The sequence below is a fragment of the Egretta garzetta genome, unplaced genomic scaffold (assembly GCF_000687185.1).
Source record: "Egretta garzetta isolate BGI_Z169 unplaced genomic scaffold, ASM68718v1 scaffold374, whole genome shotgun sequence".
Taxonomy (NCBI): Eukaryota; Metazoa; Chordata; class Aves; order Pelecaniformes; family Ardeidae; genus Egretta; species Egretta garzetta.
The window spans coordinates 423,160-440,651 of NW_009259419.1; the positions used below are offsets into that span (position 1 = coordinate 423,160).

The 17,492-nt window shown below is 36.9% G+C and overlaps 1 protein-coding gene across 2 annotated transcripts in view; it reads left to right on the forward strand.

Annotated features, from left to right (window-relative positions):
* EML1 (EMAP like 1) overlaps positions 1 to 16,476 on the forward strand; it is a 131,226-nt gene extending 114,750 nt beyond the window's left edge. For both annotated transcript variants that reach the window (XM_035892419.1, XM_009636848.2), the window contains 10 exons: positions 294 to 448; positions 1,634 to 1,759; positions 2,023 to 2,154; positions 6,298 to 6,365; positions 7,951 to 8,039; positions 8,568 to 8,665; positions 8,789 to 8,876; positions 9,078 to 9,173; positions 14,562 to 14,692; positions 14,981 to 16,476. In XM_035892419.1, the coding sequence (XP_035748312.1) occupies positions 294 to 448; positions 1,634 to 1,759; positions 2,023 to 2,154; positions 6,298 to 6,365; positions 7,951 to 8,039; positions 8,568 to 8,665; positions 8,789 to 8,876; positions 9,078 to 9,173; positions 14,562 to 14,692; positions 14,981 to 15,106 (1,109 nt within the window). In that variant the 3' untranslated portion in view covers positions 15,107 to 16,476. The remainder of the gene's footprint in view (positions 1 to 293; positions 449 to 1,633; positions 1,760 to 2,022; positions 2,155 to 6,297; positions 6,366 to 7,950; positions 8,040 to 8,567; positions 8,666 to 8,788; positions 8,877 to 9,077; positions 9,174 to 14,561; positions 14,693 to 14,980) is intronic.
* Positions 16,477 to 17,492: the final 1,016 nt, after the last annotated feature.

Here is a 17,492-nt window from a genome sequence, read left to right on the forward strand (position 1 = left end):
GTCAAATGTGATGTCAAACAGTTTAGCTTAAACCCCATGAAAGGTTTAAATTAACCCATTTTACTTTGTGTTTGAACTAAACTAAGTGAATATGTATACTTTCATTTTTGAGATGGGGGAAGATGTTCTTAAGATGTACTAATTCAGTCTCTTTCTGGTGCAACACTCCATCCCTATCAGTGTTTAGATATAATCCTTGACAGGTGGTAGTAGAGACATGGTGGAAAAAAAGCAACTGGGGAAAAAGGAGCTAGTAAGCTTTCCATAGTAATATCTTTTCTCCATCTATCCAGGTACGAACAGAATAAGCCACGCAGTTCAAGGGGCACATGAAGGTGGAATATTTGCGCTGTGTATGCTGCGAGATGGCACATTAGTATCGGGAGGTGGAAAAGACCGCAAGCTGATATCTTGGAATGGAAATTACCAAAAACTTCACAAGACTGAGGTGATACCACCTATCTTGAAATTACTCTGCTACTCAAAATGATATTTTAGCTGTCTTCTGAACAGAGCTTTTTAAATCAATTTTTTTCTTACGGAATTGTATTCTGTGGGAAAGCAAATCGATGGGAAAATGCAGTATCATTTGAGTCATCAGGTCATTCCTGTGATAGCGTACTCATTAACATAGTATTTCCTTTTATGGTCTATGGTAATTGGAACACAAATCTTGTATTCTTACTTTTTCATATTATTTCTTCCTTTCTTTGCAATTAATAATATGAGGTCATTTTTCACTACAGAGTATTACAATATTAAAATGTTTTTGTATTTTCTTCTTTTCCAAAATGATGTGAGGATTTTGTGAAGGTTTTAGTACTTACATTTTTTTTTCATTAATTTCTTGGTTAGTGTTGTTTTTTATTTAAAAAAAAAGAAATTCTGAAAATTAATTCGGTTGCTATGTAGGAACTTAAAAGATTAAAGCAGAATTTGGGCAGAACTACATGGCTGTTTACATACTGAATGTAAGAACAACTAGCATAGAACTCTGAGGAAGGGCTTCAACTCTACTATGTATTGTTAATGTTGCAAATACATGCAACTGAAATGGCACATCTGGTTTGGCAATTCAGTTTTTAACACAGCACAAGCTACATGCTTGTTGTGCTGTTTCTAACCGTGGCATCCTTCTTTTTCTCTTATTTGTTCATACAGTGCTTTTCCTTGTTATTTTAAATTTTACATCTTCCCTTGAACTTTGTATTGGAGATTTGCACTGACTCTTTCAGAACCTAGGCTGCAATTAAAGAAACATATGTTCCAAGAAATTACTGGTGATACAAAGCCTGGCGCTATCTCTGAGTAGAAATGCTTAGTCTGGTATCACAGCTGCAATTAAATTATGATGGAGTTAACACGTCATGAAGGAACCTTTTCTGTTTGTTGAAATACTTGGTTTGTCTGTACAAACCGAGTGTTCTGTAGTTCTTGTAGTGTTATGAAGGCAGTTACTGAACTGATGCAAGTTGTTACAGACTTCTGAAAGTCAGTCATATATATTCATCCATTTCATTTCTTCTCCGTGCAGTATTTATTAAAATGCATTTGCTAGGCCACATGTCTTTAAAAATAGCAACGCCTGACAAATTGTCTGACTTACTTATCTGTTTGTCTGTTATGACCATAGATTCCAGAGCAGTTTGGGCCAATAAGAACAGTAGCAGAGGGAAAAGGGGATGTTGTATTAATAGGAACCACTAGAAACTTCGTCCTACAAGGCACGCTATCGGGAGATTTTTTCCCAATTACCCAGGTAAGCTGTTGCCTTACAAGAGCATTTCTAAGTGTGTAATAGCAGTAAAGGTATTGCTTAAAATTAAGTTCCATAAATATGCATCTATTTGATTTATTATTACAGTACTTTTGGCAATAAATAACATTATAAATATGCATCTATCTAAGCCAGCGTATTTTTGTAATGCTTTAATATACAGTTTGGTCATTTAAATCCTGTTTCAATATGTTTAGTTTTGATGGTACTGTCCTTCTTTCCAATAAACTTTTCTGCTTGTGTAGGGTCACACTGATGAGCTTTGGGGACTTGCAGTGCATTCCTCTAAACCTCAGTTCTTCACTTGTGGACATGACAAACACATTACCCTCTGGGATGCTACCACTCATCATCCTATCTGGAACAAGATTATAGAGGTATAAATTTATTAAACACAACTCTACTCTTAATAGATCCTCTCAAGTAATTTGGGGTTTTCATCAGATTATTGATTAAAAATATCTTAAAGTATTAACTTGAGGAAAAAAATGGGAGAGTCATAGAATTTTTCTTTCTGAAAAGGGACATAAAACTCTTAAAAACAAGAAATTTAAACCCTAGGTTATATGGATCCATATGCTCTATCATATAAATGTCAACAGCACTGTACACTTCTGTATTTTTTTGCTAGGAAGAGAACCACAAATATATAGCTAGGAAATATTTAGAAGTAGTTCTGATTAGTATCACTACTACTACTACTACTACTACTACTACTAGCTTGAGCCTGATAGCCAGAATTCAGAAGGAAAAGATTTTTTGGTGACATTTTTGGCCGCCTTCAGGTTTTTTTCTATGATTTATTAGTGGGTTTATACATCGTGTTCACAAATAATACAAATATTTTAGAATTTCACTTCCTATCTCTGATATGAAACTTGGTGTTTAGGTACTGAAGCAATAGTTAGTGGAGGCTCAATTTTATACTGTGCTTAGGCTCTCAGATGTGCATCTGCAGACTCCAAATAGATTTGTGGTAGCGTCTGATCTTGGTTACTACATGCATCACTAGGAACTAATTTTTTAGCATGTTTTTTGAGACCTGATCACTTTTCTAAATATTTACCCATAGAAAGACGTTGGCTTATCTCCTAGAGACAGGGTGATGCTTTTATCTCTCTATTTTAAGATGCCACTATCACATTTTTTTCAAACAGTCTTCTCTTCACATCTTTTTTAATAGGTGTGAGAGTATGCTTTTCTGGAGATACATATACTGATCACAATAAAGAAGTTACTTCTCAGTCTTTCTTATCTGCCCTCTGTACAGTGGAAAAGTTCAAAAATTTCTTCAGGAAAAAGAAAACAGCACCAGGTGTAGATATATATCCAATACACAGGTTTTTAGAAATTGTAGCGAGTAACTTGTAGACTCTCATGTTGCTGACAGAAATGCTTTCCGTGTGATATAGCAAACAATCCTTTATTAGTTTACATGAAGTTTTGAAAATCTTAATTATGCAAATTTTTTCATAAAAAGATTGTCCATTTTCAGGCCTACATAACACTTTAAGTTAAAGCTAGTACTGATAACACTTACTGAACACAGTGCATCTGCAACAATTGTATGCTGTGGCATCAGGCTGAAGCAGCCTTAACAGAAATAGCATTTGCTGATCTGTCTCATAGTATCCTACTCCAGTTGTATGCACTTGTTAAATCATGCTTTCTTGGTGAATGTGGAAATTCAAATTTGTTCTGTCTAACCAAGATTGTATGTTCTAAGATCCATATTTTTGCTGGTGTGGGAAGCTTCTAAATTAATTGGAGAGACCAGATCAACAGTTACTGCCCCAGAGTTTGAACTGTATTTTCACAATTCAGTGCCTACGTTATAAAGACAGATTGGCCTGTAGTATAAGAAGTTAAAAGAAAATAAAATAAAACTAGTTCTTTTAATGTTAAAAAAGGAAATCAATAACACTAAGAGTTTGGCCTGAGAGGCAGGCAGATAATTGCATTTTCCTACCTCTTGATCATTTTAGGGTTTAAGATATGTTAATAGATTTGTATTTAAAAATAAGCTCTCTCCCCTTCAGTCTTCAGGAATACTGTAGTTGAGCCCTAGGGGAATGGTCAAATCTTGAGACACAAATCTCAGTGTTCTTGAAAAATCTCTTGAACTGTTACCAGGATGCCAAATGCAAGACAAAATACCAGCACACTTAGGCTACAAACTTCAGTGATAAAACGTATTTTTAAAACACAGTGAGCAGTTATAAACCATATTTTCCAGGGTCTGTCTTGGTAGACTCTCTAAAAAAAGATAAACTGGTGCCTTTTTTTTTTTTTTTTGAAGTACAGCAGTAGTAGTTTACAGTATTGTACTTTATGGAATATGAACACATTTGGTTGCAGCAGTTCCTTCACATGCAATTCAGAGTGACTCAAACAGTGACATGACTGGAAACTTTTACATGGACCTTTTTGGTCTTTATCATAGTTCTTTTGTGGAGATTTAATTAGTTAGAAATAGTGCATGACTGCATTTGTGCAAGTCTTATTTATAAATATCCTGAAGTGGAAAGTAAATTCATTGGTACCATTTTTTATGTTTCCTAATAAATTTGGTTTTTGTGAGAAGAAAATCATCGTGTAATTCAGTTGCAGGTACTAATGCGATCCTTTACTCTGCTCAGTGTAAAGGTGCATGTTTTTGTATGCTAGCATACACTTTCAGAAATGCTGGGAGGATAAGAAGTTATAGTGCTTCTGATATATTTCTCATTACAGGAACGATTTACTGAGGAGAGTGTATAGTCATGAAGAAAAGTGCAAAATTTGGCACTTTGCTCTCTTGCAGTCTAAAGAAAAGAGCATTTAGAAGTTTGGGTTGATAGTGAAACATCGTTAGTGGAGATAAGTACAATATGGGGAATGGGAACAAATCTCTTAGATAAGCTGCTATTTCAGAAATAAAGTTACTTGAAGTAATCATCAACTCAGAAAAGGATGTTGTTTCCAGTGTTTTATCCTTTATGTCCTCTGGGAAACAGAACTGGAGTGTAGCTGATTATGACTTACAGTAAGCTTCAGTTAATATTTCGCTGTGGGGTTTTTAAGACTAAGAAACTGTTGTTATTGAAATGTTTAAGAAACTGCTACATTTACCTTGATTCTTTTGAGAAGGTTGATGGCAACAGCAGTAGGACTATTAAACTAGACTTAGATTTCTTTCTTTTTCCCCTCCAAGTACACACCGCTTCATTAAGACAAGATTTCTATTATCAAACTGGACAATAATCTCCTTATTAATTACCTGAAATGTCTGAGACTATGTTTCATGAATCAGTGACTGATTATCTAGAGTAAATAAATCACTTCACGTTAACCTATTTTTGTCATAGAGATCTACATAAAAGCTTTTTAATATAGTTATGAATGCAAGTTACTGCTCAGATTAAATTTACTGATCGAACCTCTGGTTTATTCAGGAGAATATTTTAGCATTTACTATGAAATACTGTAAAAAAAATTGGCAAGTTTTCCTTTCTGGACTACTGTAGTGGTTTAGAACATGCGTATAGAAATCCTGGATCTCAACAATTGTCTGAAATTTCTTTAGAGTTAATAACATCTTTAAAATTAGAATCACTTGTTTAAAATTAATGGGAACATTACACCTAGCCTCTAGGGCTAGTAATTACAAATTGCTAAAAATGTCAACAGGTTACCTGACAACAGGTAAAATGGCTACAATGGGATACTATTTTAGAATACACAAAATCAAGGACATAATCATGAGAGATGTTCCTGGAATTTTTTTGCTTAGATTTTAAAATTATTTTTGTCAGGTATCAGAAAAATATGCTATTTATTTTGGGATTTTCTGCTATAACCTGAAGAGTTCTTCAGCTCATTCTTTGTAACTGAATAAGTATTAGAAAGAAAATGCTTACCTTGTTTTGTAGGCATATGCTTAAATTGCAAGAAAAACACTGCAATTCTACCTGTCTCTATAATAATACACTATACAAAGTAAAATGTTTTAAAATTGCATATCAAAATAAAAACCCCAGTTTACACCCTTAATCTCTCACTAAGCTGCAACTGGCAGGTGCTGAAAAAGGTGTTGGTGTGTGTAGAAGTTGGGCTTTACCCCTCCATGCAAAGTGATGCATACCTGTGTTGAATAAGGTACTTGCTTGTCCTTTAGGCAGTAGGTAAACTGCAGCTTTGGTACTTAATTCCTAGGTCAGCTCTAATTTAGTAAGTTATTTTTATCTCTTACTTGTTTGTGATTTGCTGAGAAGCTGCCTTTGCCAATGGTATTGTTGTGAAATCACTTGCCAAGTTATTTTTAGATAGTGAAGAAAAGAAAACAGTGGCCTTGTATAGAGGGAAAAAATCTATTGGGTAATATTTCATTCAGTTAAAAATGTTTCTTTTCCCTCAAGTTTGTATTAAAAAGAAAAAAAAAATCAGCAAGAGAGACTTTGTTCCTGAGGCAGATAACTGAACTGTGTTTTTGTTATAACTTGGACTGGTAAAAAAGTGTGCTTCCTTCTGAAACGTTTTAGGATCCAGCACAGTCTTCAGGTTTTCATCCTTCAGCATCTGTTGTTGCAGTGGGGACACTGACCGGCAGGTGAGATGCGCAGAGCCACACCTTGGGCACCGACAGTCACTGCATGGTTTTTCCAGCTCACGCCCAAGTTTATGTTCTTGTTTTGCAGATGTGTGCATGACATATGTTCATCCTATTGATTTCTATTGAATTTCAGAGTGAAATTTATTTGTATTGCCTTAGTGCCTAGAAACCCTAGTCTTGGTCCAGTACCCCGTGTTCTCTGAGTGTTGCATGAACACAGAACGAAGAGATGGTTTCTACCCTGGGAGAGCGGCAGTCTGAGTTCAGTGGGAGGGGACAGATTTGGACAGGGCAGGCAGTCTAGATTAGCAGTGAGACCATGCTTGGGAGGTGCTGGCACCATACCGGTGACCTAAATGTTAAATCTTTGTGTCCATTGTGGCAAAGGAGAGGCTGAAGGAGGAGTCCGAGATAATGAGTTAACTTTGCGGATGAGTGCAGAGATATTCTCTGAGGCCTATAGGGCAGCACAGAGGAAATCACATAGAAAAAAGTTGCTTGTTGGTAAAATTCAGCAAGTGGTTTATTATTTCTAATGCAGTGACAACCAGAGGCTTTAACAAAAAATTTGGCAAACGTTCCACTGTGCTAGACGTAGTGTAAAAATGCATATTAAGAGACTTGTTCTGCCTGAAGAGTGTAAGCATAAACGCGACAGACAAAAACGGGGTGAAAAGTGGTATCTCCATTTTCCAGGGCAGATTGAGCCCTTGGTCACATAGCGGGTCAACAGCAGACCCTGGGTTTAACCTTGGGTGCCTGTCTCGGGAGGAACGAGTGCCCTCGCCATAACTTCCTCCTCTCCCTTAATGTCACTTGAGGGCAGACTTTGCTGTTAGGATTGAAAACAGTTCCGCTTAACTGAGGACGTATAGAATGCTTAGAGGTTACGAGCCAAGGTTATTTAGGATTGTGTATCAATCCTAAATAAAGGATTTGCTTTAGTTACTAAACTTGCTTTATTTGCTAAATAAAGTAAACCAAAAGGAGAAGCTTTGAGAGGAATCTTTGCTTTGTCTTTCATAATTTGATGCAAGTATTGAAATTTTATCTTTGTCCCTTCTACATGTTTCCACAAATTACATTTTGATTCATTAAAATTAATTAAATTAAATTTATTAAAAATTAATACACTAATAAACTTTAAAATAATTTAATAAATAAATCTAATCCTTCTGTCAACAGAGATTGGTCCTGATTCTTGCTCGTGTTTTCCTTTGCTCTAGGATATAACATAGGCATCAGTTTAAACACGAGCATAGCATAGAGGAGGGTCATTAAAGGAGAAGGGTCATTATATGTAACGCTTTCTTTGTTCTAATGCATGACACATAGTAAACCAGACTAAAATCTGAAGGCTGATATCAGGGTCAATGCCTGATCGTTTTTATGGTTAGAAAACATGGGAAAGAAACTTTCCTTCTGTTAAAGTAAAAATAAACCAAACTGAGTAGCAGTTGCTGTTTTTCTTTTGCTGGTGTAAAACTTATGCTATTTTGACAGAAGAAAAGTTGGTCAAGATTACAGTAGATTTAAATTCCTTATGGAATGATTTATTGGCCTTTTTCTGTATCTACAACAGGTGGTTTGTGTTTGACACAGAAACAAAAGACTTGGTCACTGTACACACAGATGGAAACGAACAGCTGTCCGTAATGCGTTACTCACCAGGTTTGAGAGCGTTTATTTACTGGTTAAAAAAAAAAAAGTGTTGAATTTTTTTATTAAATTTGGGGTTGGTGTGTTTTAAAATAATTCCCCACTTGCCATACTGAATGTGAAAATAAATATGCCGTGAAACATTGACAACACTGAATGGGCGATGTTTTAAGCTCCAGTTTCCTTTTCCCTCCCTCCCCCACATGCTCCATATGGTTTCACTGGGAAGGGAAAAAACCAAATATGACCTAACTGTGCAGGTTGTTGCACTCAGGTTAGCCCTAAACAGACTGTAGCTGCCTCCAGAAGCATTATATGTTTTTAACAGTAATATTTGCTGTATAAACTGGCTGTTTTGTAATCTTGAACAATGCATCAATATGCAACTGAAAAGGGAAAAAATAGAATTATTTTTTTTTTTCATTTTTTGGTATCAAGACCTTTAAGAACTGTTCCTCTTGTCTGTGACAGGCTAATTTTGAAAAGTTAGTGTAAGTTCTTTCTTACAGGAATAATTACTCTTCACTTCTGTGTTTGTAGATGGAAACTTCTTGGCAATAGGTTCCCATGACAACTGTATTTATATATATGGCGTAAGTGAAAATGGAAGAAAGTACACTAGAATTGGCAAATGTTCGGTAAGTAACCTTTATTTCTCCTGGTTCAATATTAACAACTCCAGTGTGTTTTGTAGCACTGTATTAATAGTTACACTGAGAGTTACTGTTGGTGCAGTTAATACAATATTTTTCTCTTTGTAGGGTCATTCCAGCTTCATTACTCATCTGGATTGGTCTGTTAATTCACAATATCTTGTGTCTAATTCAGGAGACTATGAAATCTTATACTGTGAGTAAGAATTATATTTAGTCCTTTTGTGCAAAGTTCAGGCAGCCTAATACAGATTTAAAATTTAAATGGGACCGTATAGCTGCCAAGATAGACCATATGTTTTAATTCATCTGGTGCAATCAAAAATCTATACAATTTGAGAGTTAAAAACATTATCATGTGGTTGTTCTGGTTTGTTTTGGTTTTTTTCTTTTGTAGGGATCCCCTCTGCTTGTAAGCAAGTTGTGAGTGTTGAAACAACTAGAGATCTAGAATGGGCCACTTACACCTGTACTTTAGGATTCCATGTTTTTGGTAAGTATCTTTGCTCTTACAAGTTCTTACCATTCTCATTATTAACAAACACTTGGATTGCCAGCTTTTTCTTGTGAAACATGACTATTCATATTTCAGGGAAAAATACAGAACTTCTGTTATGCCATTTTTATTACAATCTGTCCTCTTATTTCAATCCAGAAAGACTCCAGTTTAACATTCTTGCTAGCTTCAAGTATAAATACTAAATTACAACATAAGTGGGAGACAAGGAAGAAATCACACACTGTCCTTCCTGTCACACTAGAGCTGCTTCTTGTCTCGTTACATTTAAAGTGCCAGTTCTATGGAATTATTGTTTATTTAGGCAGCTACTGGGCCAAACCCCCTTACCAGTACCAATTTCATTTGCACCAGTTACTGTGCATTCACAAAACAGGTGACAGTATCTGTCATTAAGTATTTACAATGTATTTTGATAAAATATATAACAATTAAATGAGCTGAAAGGACTGCAAGAAGAAAGAAGAAAAACGTAACAAAATCAAGATGGTTTGTTTCCATGGGACTGCCAGTTTTGAAGGAGCTGCTTTCCCCGCTGTACTCTGGAGCTTTGTATCCATTCCACAACATGTGCGGAACTAGACAGATCATTGCAAAAGCTGAGTACAAGAAGCTCCAAATTCTCAAGTCCTCAAGGTAAAATAGGAAGCCATGGTAGAAGTTCAGAGAAGAGTCTGGTTTTAGTATAAGCCGTAAGCAAGGAAGACTTTCACCCATGTTTCAAGTAGATGCAACGACGTGTTTGAAAGCAGCCAGAAAAGCCATGTTTTTGGAGCCTAGAAGATGGGATGGCAGTAGCAATATGCTGGGAAGAAACACTCACATTTTCTAAAATTTGACTGACAGGCAGTGGCTGAGTATCACTACAACACATGGTTTAGTGAAGGGAGGGAGTTCCAGAAGACTGGCTGCCTGTTAACTTGGTATGTCTCTCATATGAGGGATGAAGGCCCTTATAGAACTGTTAGCATATTCCTGGGCTTTGGGTATACCTGACATACAGTTAGAGAGCCACAAAGTCTTTGCATTTAGCATCAAAGTTTCATCTGTTCTGAAATCATGAATTCTTCACGTGAGTGTTCCTTGATTTATAATTTGGATTCATGCAAAATATAGTGGTAATAGAATATCCGGCTGCTTGTGGTGCATAGAGTCTAGTAGGACCTAAGAAGGGATTTTTCTCCCTTGGAACAGATCAGCTCTTGGAGAGGTCTGTGGAACAAAATGATCTCCTGGGCCAATTGGGAATGTGTGGAAACATCATATACTTTTTTTATGCTTACAGTCCCCCGCGCTGAACTGAACTGGTGTACTGTAAGCTAAAGCAATAGGGATGAGGAATAAATAAAAGTAGTTGCTAGTTTTACTAATTATCACAATTATTATTTTAGTAATGCAATAGAGATTGCGAGGATATTCAACAAAAGAAGGGAATTTTAAAGTAAATGGATATGACTTATTCAGAAGGGATGTGTAACGCCAAAGTGGTGGAACTTTTTTATGTACGGGACATGGTGCCATATGTACTGAGGATTCATAAACTATACAGTTAGGTTCAGGCTGGGAAGTTACAAAGATAATGCATACTAATTACAGATGAAAAAAAGAATATTAATGCTGGCAGGGTTTTGTTGTTGCCCATCCTTCCAGAAAGATAAAATGAATCAGTCAAATCACAGGAATTTCTGAGGGTGTGAGATTTTAAATATTCCAGCGTCTTTTGGGAAAGGAGTTGCACGTACACTGGCTAACCATCAAGTTATCAAAATTCTTCTGATACAGGGCATAGGTAAGCACCTAGAGGGGAGTTTCTTCCAGATTTGATTCTAGGGAGGTGAAAAGAACTTGCTGAGAATGTGAATGCAACTTGTGTAGGAATGACTATGGAATTAGGAGGTGGGATCCTTAGCAGAGGAAGGAGTAAGAGCCACAAAATAATAGACTTCAGGGAGGGAAACTGAAAAAGTCCAAAGCCCTGTTAGGGAAGATCAGAAGTTGGACAAAAGATGAGATGTGATAATTCCTTTTTTTTTTTTTTTTTTCTTCTTTTTAATATGTCTTCATTGGAAGACCTACTACAATCTGATAACTAACCCAGTTAGTGCCAGTAATGAACGGGTAAGACCTCTGCTTTCAGTAGGGAGGGAATAGATTAGAAAACAGTTAGGAGTTAAATATTCTCAAAGTATCTGAATGTGGTGAACCTTGTTGTGTCTGTAAAAACAACTGGTCAGCATCATCTCAAGACTATTAGTACATATTTTCAGGACCTCACAGAGAATGGGCAAGGTACTAGAAAAATGGAGAAGAATGAATGCAGTATCTGTGGAATCATACTTACCTCCAGAGCCCATAAGGAGAGGATAAAGTGAAAAGTTAGCGGCTAGAATAACAAACTGAAGAAACTTATAAATTGGAAACCAGTCTGGTAATGTTGGAAGTCAGTCTACTATTCAGTACTTTGGGATCTCAGAGCCAGTATGAACAGTCTTCAAATGCTTGCTGGGATTGCCTCACTGGACATGGAAGAAGCAATCACATCATCAAGGACGCGAGGCATCCAGTATATTGGGTTTTTTGTAGCTACTGGCTGACTGAAACTAGGGATATTTTCTTGCTCTAGTAGAACTACATAAAAATCACAAATAGTATGCATAGCACTTGCAGAGCAACATCACCATTGGGGGGCGTGGGGGGGAATGAACACTGATCTGTTGAACACCTGTCTTCAAGCATGGGAACAGATTAGTCAGCCTGGAAATGTTTAGAGATGATTCAACTGAAAATCAACAGCATGTAAAGTGTGTCCAATGGAGGATATCTTAGTGATACAAACACACGTAAATGTGAAGGGCTACAGACTTTTAAAACACTTACTGATCTTTATACTCTTGCAAAAGCCATGTGCTGCTGGGTACACAACCAAGGCATCAGTTCATATCACATGCCCAGTTTTGGAAAAATTAGTATTTGAGGTGAAGGACAGGAACAGAAGAAATCTAAGATGCAGCACAAAGCCTGACAGCATTGCAAGCAAAGCAGAACTCGGACTGGTTGGGTTAAAACTGACTAGAAGGCTGTATACTGAGTATCATGCTTGTTTGAATATATTTATTAATAGCATGGATGATAAAATAGTGTGTGTGATTTGTAGGTGGCATGAAGCTGCAGGATTAGCAAATTGTCTGGAGAAATAGAGGAATGGTGTGAAAAAAGGGGCAATTCAATAGAGACAAATAGGAGGTTGCACACTTAAAGAGCAGAACCCAGTTGTACAAATACGGAACGGAGGAGAGCAGGCAAGAGAGCAGATCTGCACAGAGAGATCAGATTACTCTTGCATACAAACCGAACGTGAGTCAACATCATTATGCTGTTGTGGAAAAGGCAGATGCATTAGCAGGGTGTGTAATGAAAAGGATGCCATGCAAAATGTGAAGTAATCGTCCATTTATCAGTATGTGCTTCAGTCACAGCTAGAATAGCTGCTTCTGGTTTTTGCATGTTGGACCAACAGATAATGTGCTGCCTAGAAAGACTATTTATCCATCTAAATATTGTTCTGTGAGAGGAGATATAATGAATGAATTTTAGAGAACAGGAGGAGGAAAAAAAGCATGGCATCGATCTTCAAATAAGAAGGAGGAAATGGTCTCTTTTTCCATGTCTGCAGAGGATGGGAAGAAGAACATGGACTAATTTTTCAGCAAAGGGGATGAAGTTCACATATTTGGAAAAACTAACAGTGGGGTACTGGAATAAATTTTGAGAGCACAGAGTCTTGGGGGTTGTGGGGGGGAAGCTTTATATGATCCTGTCCCCATTTCAAAATGGCAATCTTGTTTCTTAAACCATTTCCTTTAGGGGTTATCTCCAGCTTGTCATAAAGGCGCCTGTCTCTTTTCAGCTAGCATTTGATGTTCATATAGCCTCTTTTGTCAAAGCAGTTATTTAAAACAGGTCTCTTCATTCTGTGTATCCATAATTCCATGAGTAGCAATTACTGTGTTTCTTCTCTGCACCTTCCTTTTATTTCTTCCCTGCTTCTAGCAAAGAGGTGTTTCTACACACATCTGGAGAGTTATTGGCAGCCCACAAATCAGTCCTTTACATTTCATTTTATTTACAACAATTTGTAATTCCATATAAAGACATGGAATCACTTCCTCGTGGTGCTTTTGAATTGCTGTGCAATGATACAAAGACTGTATTTGGGAAGAATTACGTGCAGATCGAAGGCTAGCTGTTTCCACAGTGCGGGGCAGGTGCCCACTTTGGTGTTACCCGCAGCCCAAAGAAGGGAAGCTGGAGTGTGCCTGCCCTGCCTGGGGGCGTAGGCATCCTTCCAGGAGATGGGGAGGGTGAGCAGGGGGAGTAGCAGGTCTCATTCTGACCTGTAATAACAATGAAGGAAGAGCACACGCTCAAGTGGTGGGACTTCAAGGGGGCAGCTGCAGAGGTTGTGTGACACAGGGATGGTAATTGAAAATCATAACGCCACGTTATAACTGATTACTGTGTCAGCAGTAAGTTAGGTATTATTTACGTTGAGTAGGGATTAGATAAAATCTGAATTATGAAAATCATTCAAAAACCCCACAGTGTTGCATACAAAAAAAAATAAATTTCAACATCTGGTTGGATTTTACTACAATGAAAGTTTATTACAGGCAAGTATTCAGAGGCTTTAAAGATGTGGTGCATAGATTTGGTCTTCGCACTGACGAGCCTACAGTTTAATTTTAGAACACCACTTTGTGCAAGAACAGCAAGGAGGATAGTACATGAGGAAGAGGGGAGAATTTCTTACAGTAAACCAAAAGCATTTTAAAAATTAATAGTAGGCTCAATTTATTTTTGAGGGGTCTATTAATTACTAAATAACCCTTTAGACTGTATAATTTCTCGTTTCATAGGTTTTAGACTTCAGTAATATGAAGAATGTATGTTGAATCATACATAGGTAGTTTTTTAGACTACAGTAGTGTGAGGAAAATATGTTAGCTCATACATGAGTAGAAGGGAAAATAAAAGCACTAACTGTTTTTTTCTACATAACCATATGAAAATTCTTTTAGGCTCAGACACATGACTGTAATTTAGCAGAATTCCTTTTTTCAGAGTAAAAAGCACTTTGCTGACTAGAGGAAATAAAGTATTTGTTTATGTGATTGATTTCCTGTTAGGATCTGGTCTTTTGCTAGTACTGAAGTTTGCATATTGACTCAGCTGCAGCTATTTTTATAGTTTTATCTTTTTTCCTTTTTTTAAACAAGTAACTCTTTATTAATATTTTAACAGAAACTTAAGCTGTCACTTCTATTTCCATTATAAAAACCTTTAATTAGTCCCTCTGTGTTTCAGGTGTATGGCCTGAAGGTTCAGATGGAACAGATATCAACGCTGTCTGTCGATCACATGGGAGAAAGCTGCTATCAACAGGGGATGATTTTGGCAAAGTACATCTCTTCTCATATCCATGTTCACAGTTTAGGGTAAGGTATTTCCAAAAAATTTACTCTCGTGACTTGCACAAATGCAGTAAATATTGTTTTCCTGTGTTTAAAAAAATAAAAAAAAAAAAAGAAAGAATTGGAATATGTATATGCCTAGGGGATTTATTTCAGGTTGATTGAGACTACGATTAAATTTAAAATTTAATTTAATATTAAAATACTTTAAGAGAATGATGTGATGCCCTGGTTTTGTTGTCGTATGCATGTTATGTTATAATGATATGTTTTTATGATAGTTTATATTCTCACTAATGTGGTGTTTTCTAGGCTCCAAGCCACGTGTACGGTGGACATAGTAGTCATGTAACTAATGTAGATTTTCTCTGTGAAGACACCCATCTCATCTCCACAGGAGGAAAAGATACAAGTATTATGCAGTGGCGAGTCATTTAAAGGAAACATCGGTGTGAACATTCACAGTTGAGTCGACCATGCACAGACCTTATGTATAAACTGTATATTTAAAACTTAACAGTATGTTTGCAGTTTAGCCTGGTCACTGTGATTTTTGTTTAAAAAATTCTTACAAACCTCAGGAAGATTAAGCCCTGTGCTTGTTACCTTACTCAGTCTAGTGATTTTTTTTTTTCATTGTGTCACACCTTAAGAATGATCGTTTTCTCTTCTGTTGTACAATATACAATGCAGTACAAGTTTAATATAAGAAATGTGGCTTGACAGTTTGCAGTACAGTGGTATCAGCGGAATGTGACTATCTTAAATGTTTTCTATAAACACTGCTAAAACGGTCACAAAAATGCCTTTCAAAGACTGTACATATGTGCTTATTTGTTTCACTATCTACACTTTGTACTGTATATCTACTTATTTAGAAAAATCTATGACAGTGTCGAGGCACCGAATTGTTTCTGATGGAGGATGATGAATAAATACAAAAAGTATAAACCAAGGTATAAGATGCAAAAATTAGTGTTCCAGACCTGAAAATGTGAATGCTGGTAAATTTGCATTCTCTTGGGAATAGCACACCTCGGGTATCACCCATGAGGAGCTGTGTTCCCTTTCAAGTGAATCAGCCGGCAATGCCCCAGTTTGACCTGAATATCTCAGCAGGGTTTACAGATGTCTATGCGGTTCAGGTATTCCATTTGAGTTTAAATTTAAAATCTTTTTACTTGTATATGAACAATTTCTTTTTGAAAACAAAACAAAAAAGCTTGGCCACATCCCCATTATTGGTTGATATATTTAACTAATATGTATATTAATCAGCATGATGCTATATTGTACATGTATAAGATTTTAGCAGTTCATAACAAATGGTAAGGCCATCTAGCTTTACTTTTTTATGCTTATGGATATTGTATATTTGTATTTTAAGACCAAGTAGACCAAGTCTAAAGATATCTTTTTAAGTGTACCATAAACCTGCAGAGGGTAAAGGAAGTCTTGGAAGCCTACATGAGATATTAATGTGTAACTTCTGGCCCCTGTGTTTTGTGCATGGATGGATATTTATAGTATGAAATAAGATTGTGTTTTGCAATGAAGTAATAGTGGAGGTGACATAAAATCGTTAAGAAGGCCTTATCAATGTTGATTGTGACACAGATTGAAATGTATTGTTTACTTTGAGGAATGTATCTGAAGAATTTTAAAAGAGAGGGAGTTCTAAGCGGACTCGAAAAAGGTAATATTAAAATTTTGCTTGTAATGGACAGTAAATGTTAATTCTCTGAACTCTCAAGCACTGGTTGTTTAGAGTGACTTAAATGAAATGGAATCAATAAATTTTGAAACTTTTTTATTACATCTCCAACCTCCTACACTGAAAGTGCAGGACACCAATAAACATGTATTAAAGTGAATTTTCAATGCTCTCTTCCTGTTTAGTAAAATATCTTTGTTTTAACCTGAAATACTTATAGAAGAGACAGGATTTTACTTAATGACACTCATTTGTGATTTCTCGATTAGAGCTGCATTTGAAAATAGTTGGGAGTAAAATGTAGATTTTGGGGTACATAATTTCATGCGTGAGCATGACCCTGGGAATGTGAGCCCTAACACACACCTAGAGGGTGAATCTCCAGCTTCACAGCAGGGAAGAAGGATACCCCACATGCTTTCACCTACAGCCTGCCTTGGTTCTGCCTCCTAGTATGCATCCCTGCGCACCCGGCTGGTGGAGGGGTGTCATTCCTCTGCACAGGTTGATGCCCATGGCCAGAGCTCCGGGCAATTCCTGCAGGTTAGGAACTTGTCCTCAGGCAAGGTTGTTGAAATCCAGTGTTTCAGGGTCACTTTAACCTGATGTTACCTAGCACTGACTCTGAAGGAAGAGGTCTTCCCCCAGCCGCTTATTCCCATCCCATGCAGCAGCACAAGAGCTGTTGTGGCTGTAGGGAGAACCCAGCTGGGAGATGGACCCAGGATAAAAAAAAAAGAAAGGCCAAGCAAGCAAACAGCAGCAACTACAGAACAGCAAATCTCCTCAGTTTCCTCATCTGGTTTAGCTGTGCAGCTGTATGAATGCTCATACAGAGGCAGGAGCAATGTGGAGAAAATGGACAGAGGAGCGCTGGAACGACTTCTTTTGATGGCAATGTCGATCTCCTTCTGATTGAAGCATGTGAAACTAAGGCATAACATCCCTACCCTTTCTGGGGTTAATCCAATCCTAAGAGGTCGTAATACGCAAGTGACAGCTTCTCATCTTGTTTGGATACTTCTGTTTGTTTTTTGCTTTTGCAGGTGGGGTGCTTTCAGGTTTTCTGCTTTCGGAATTGTAGGTGATTTGTCATTACTCGCAACGGAG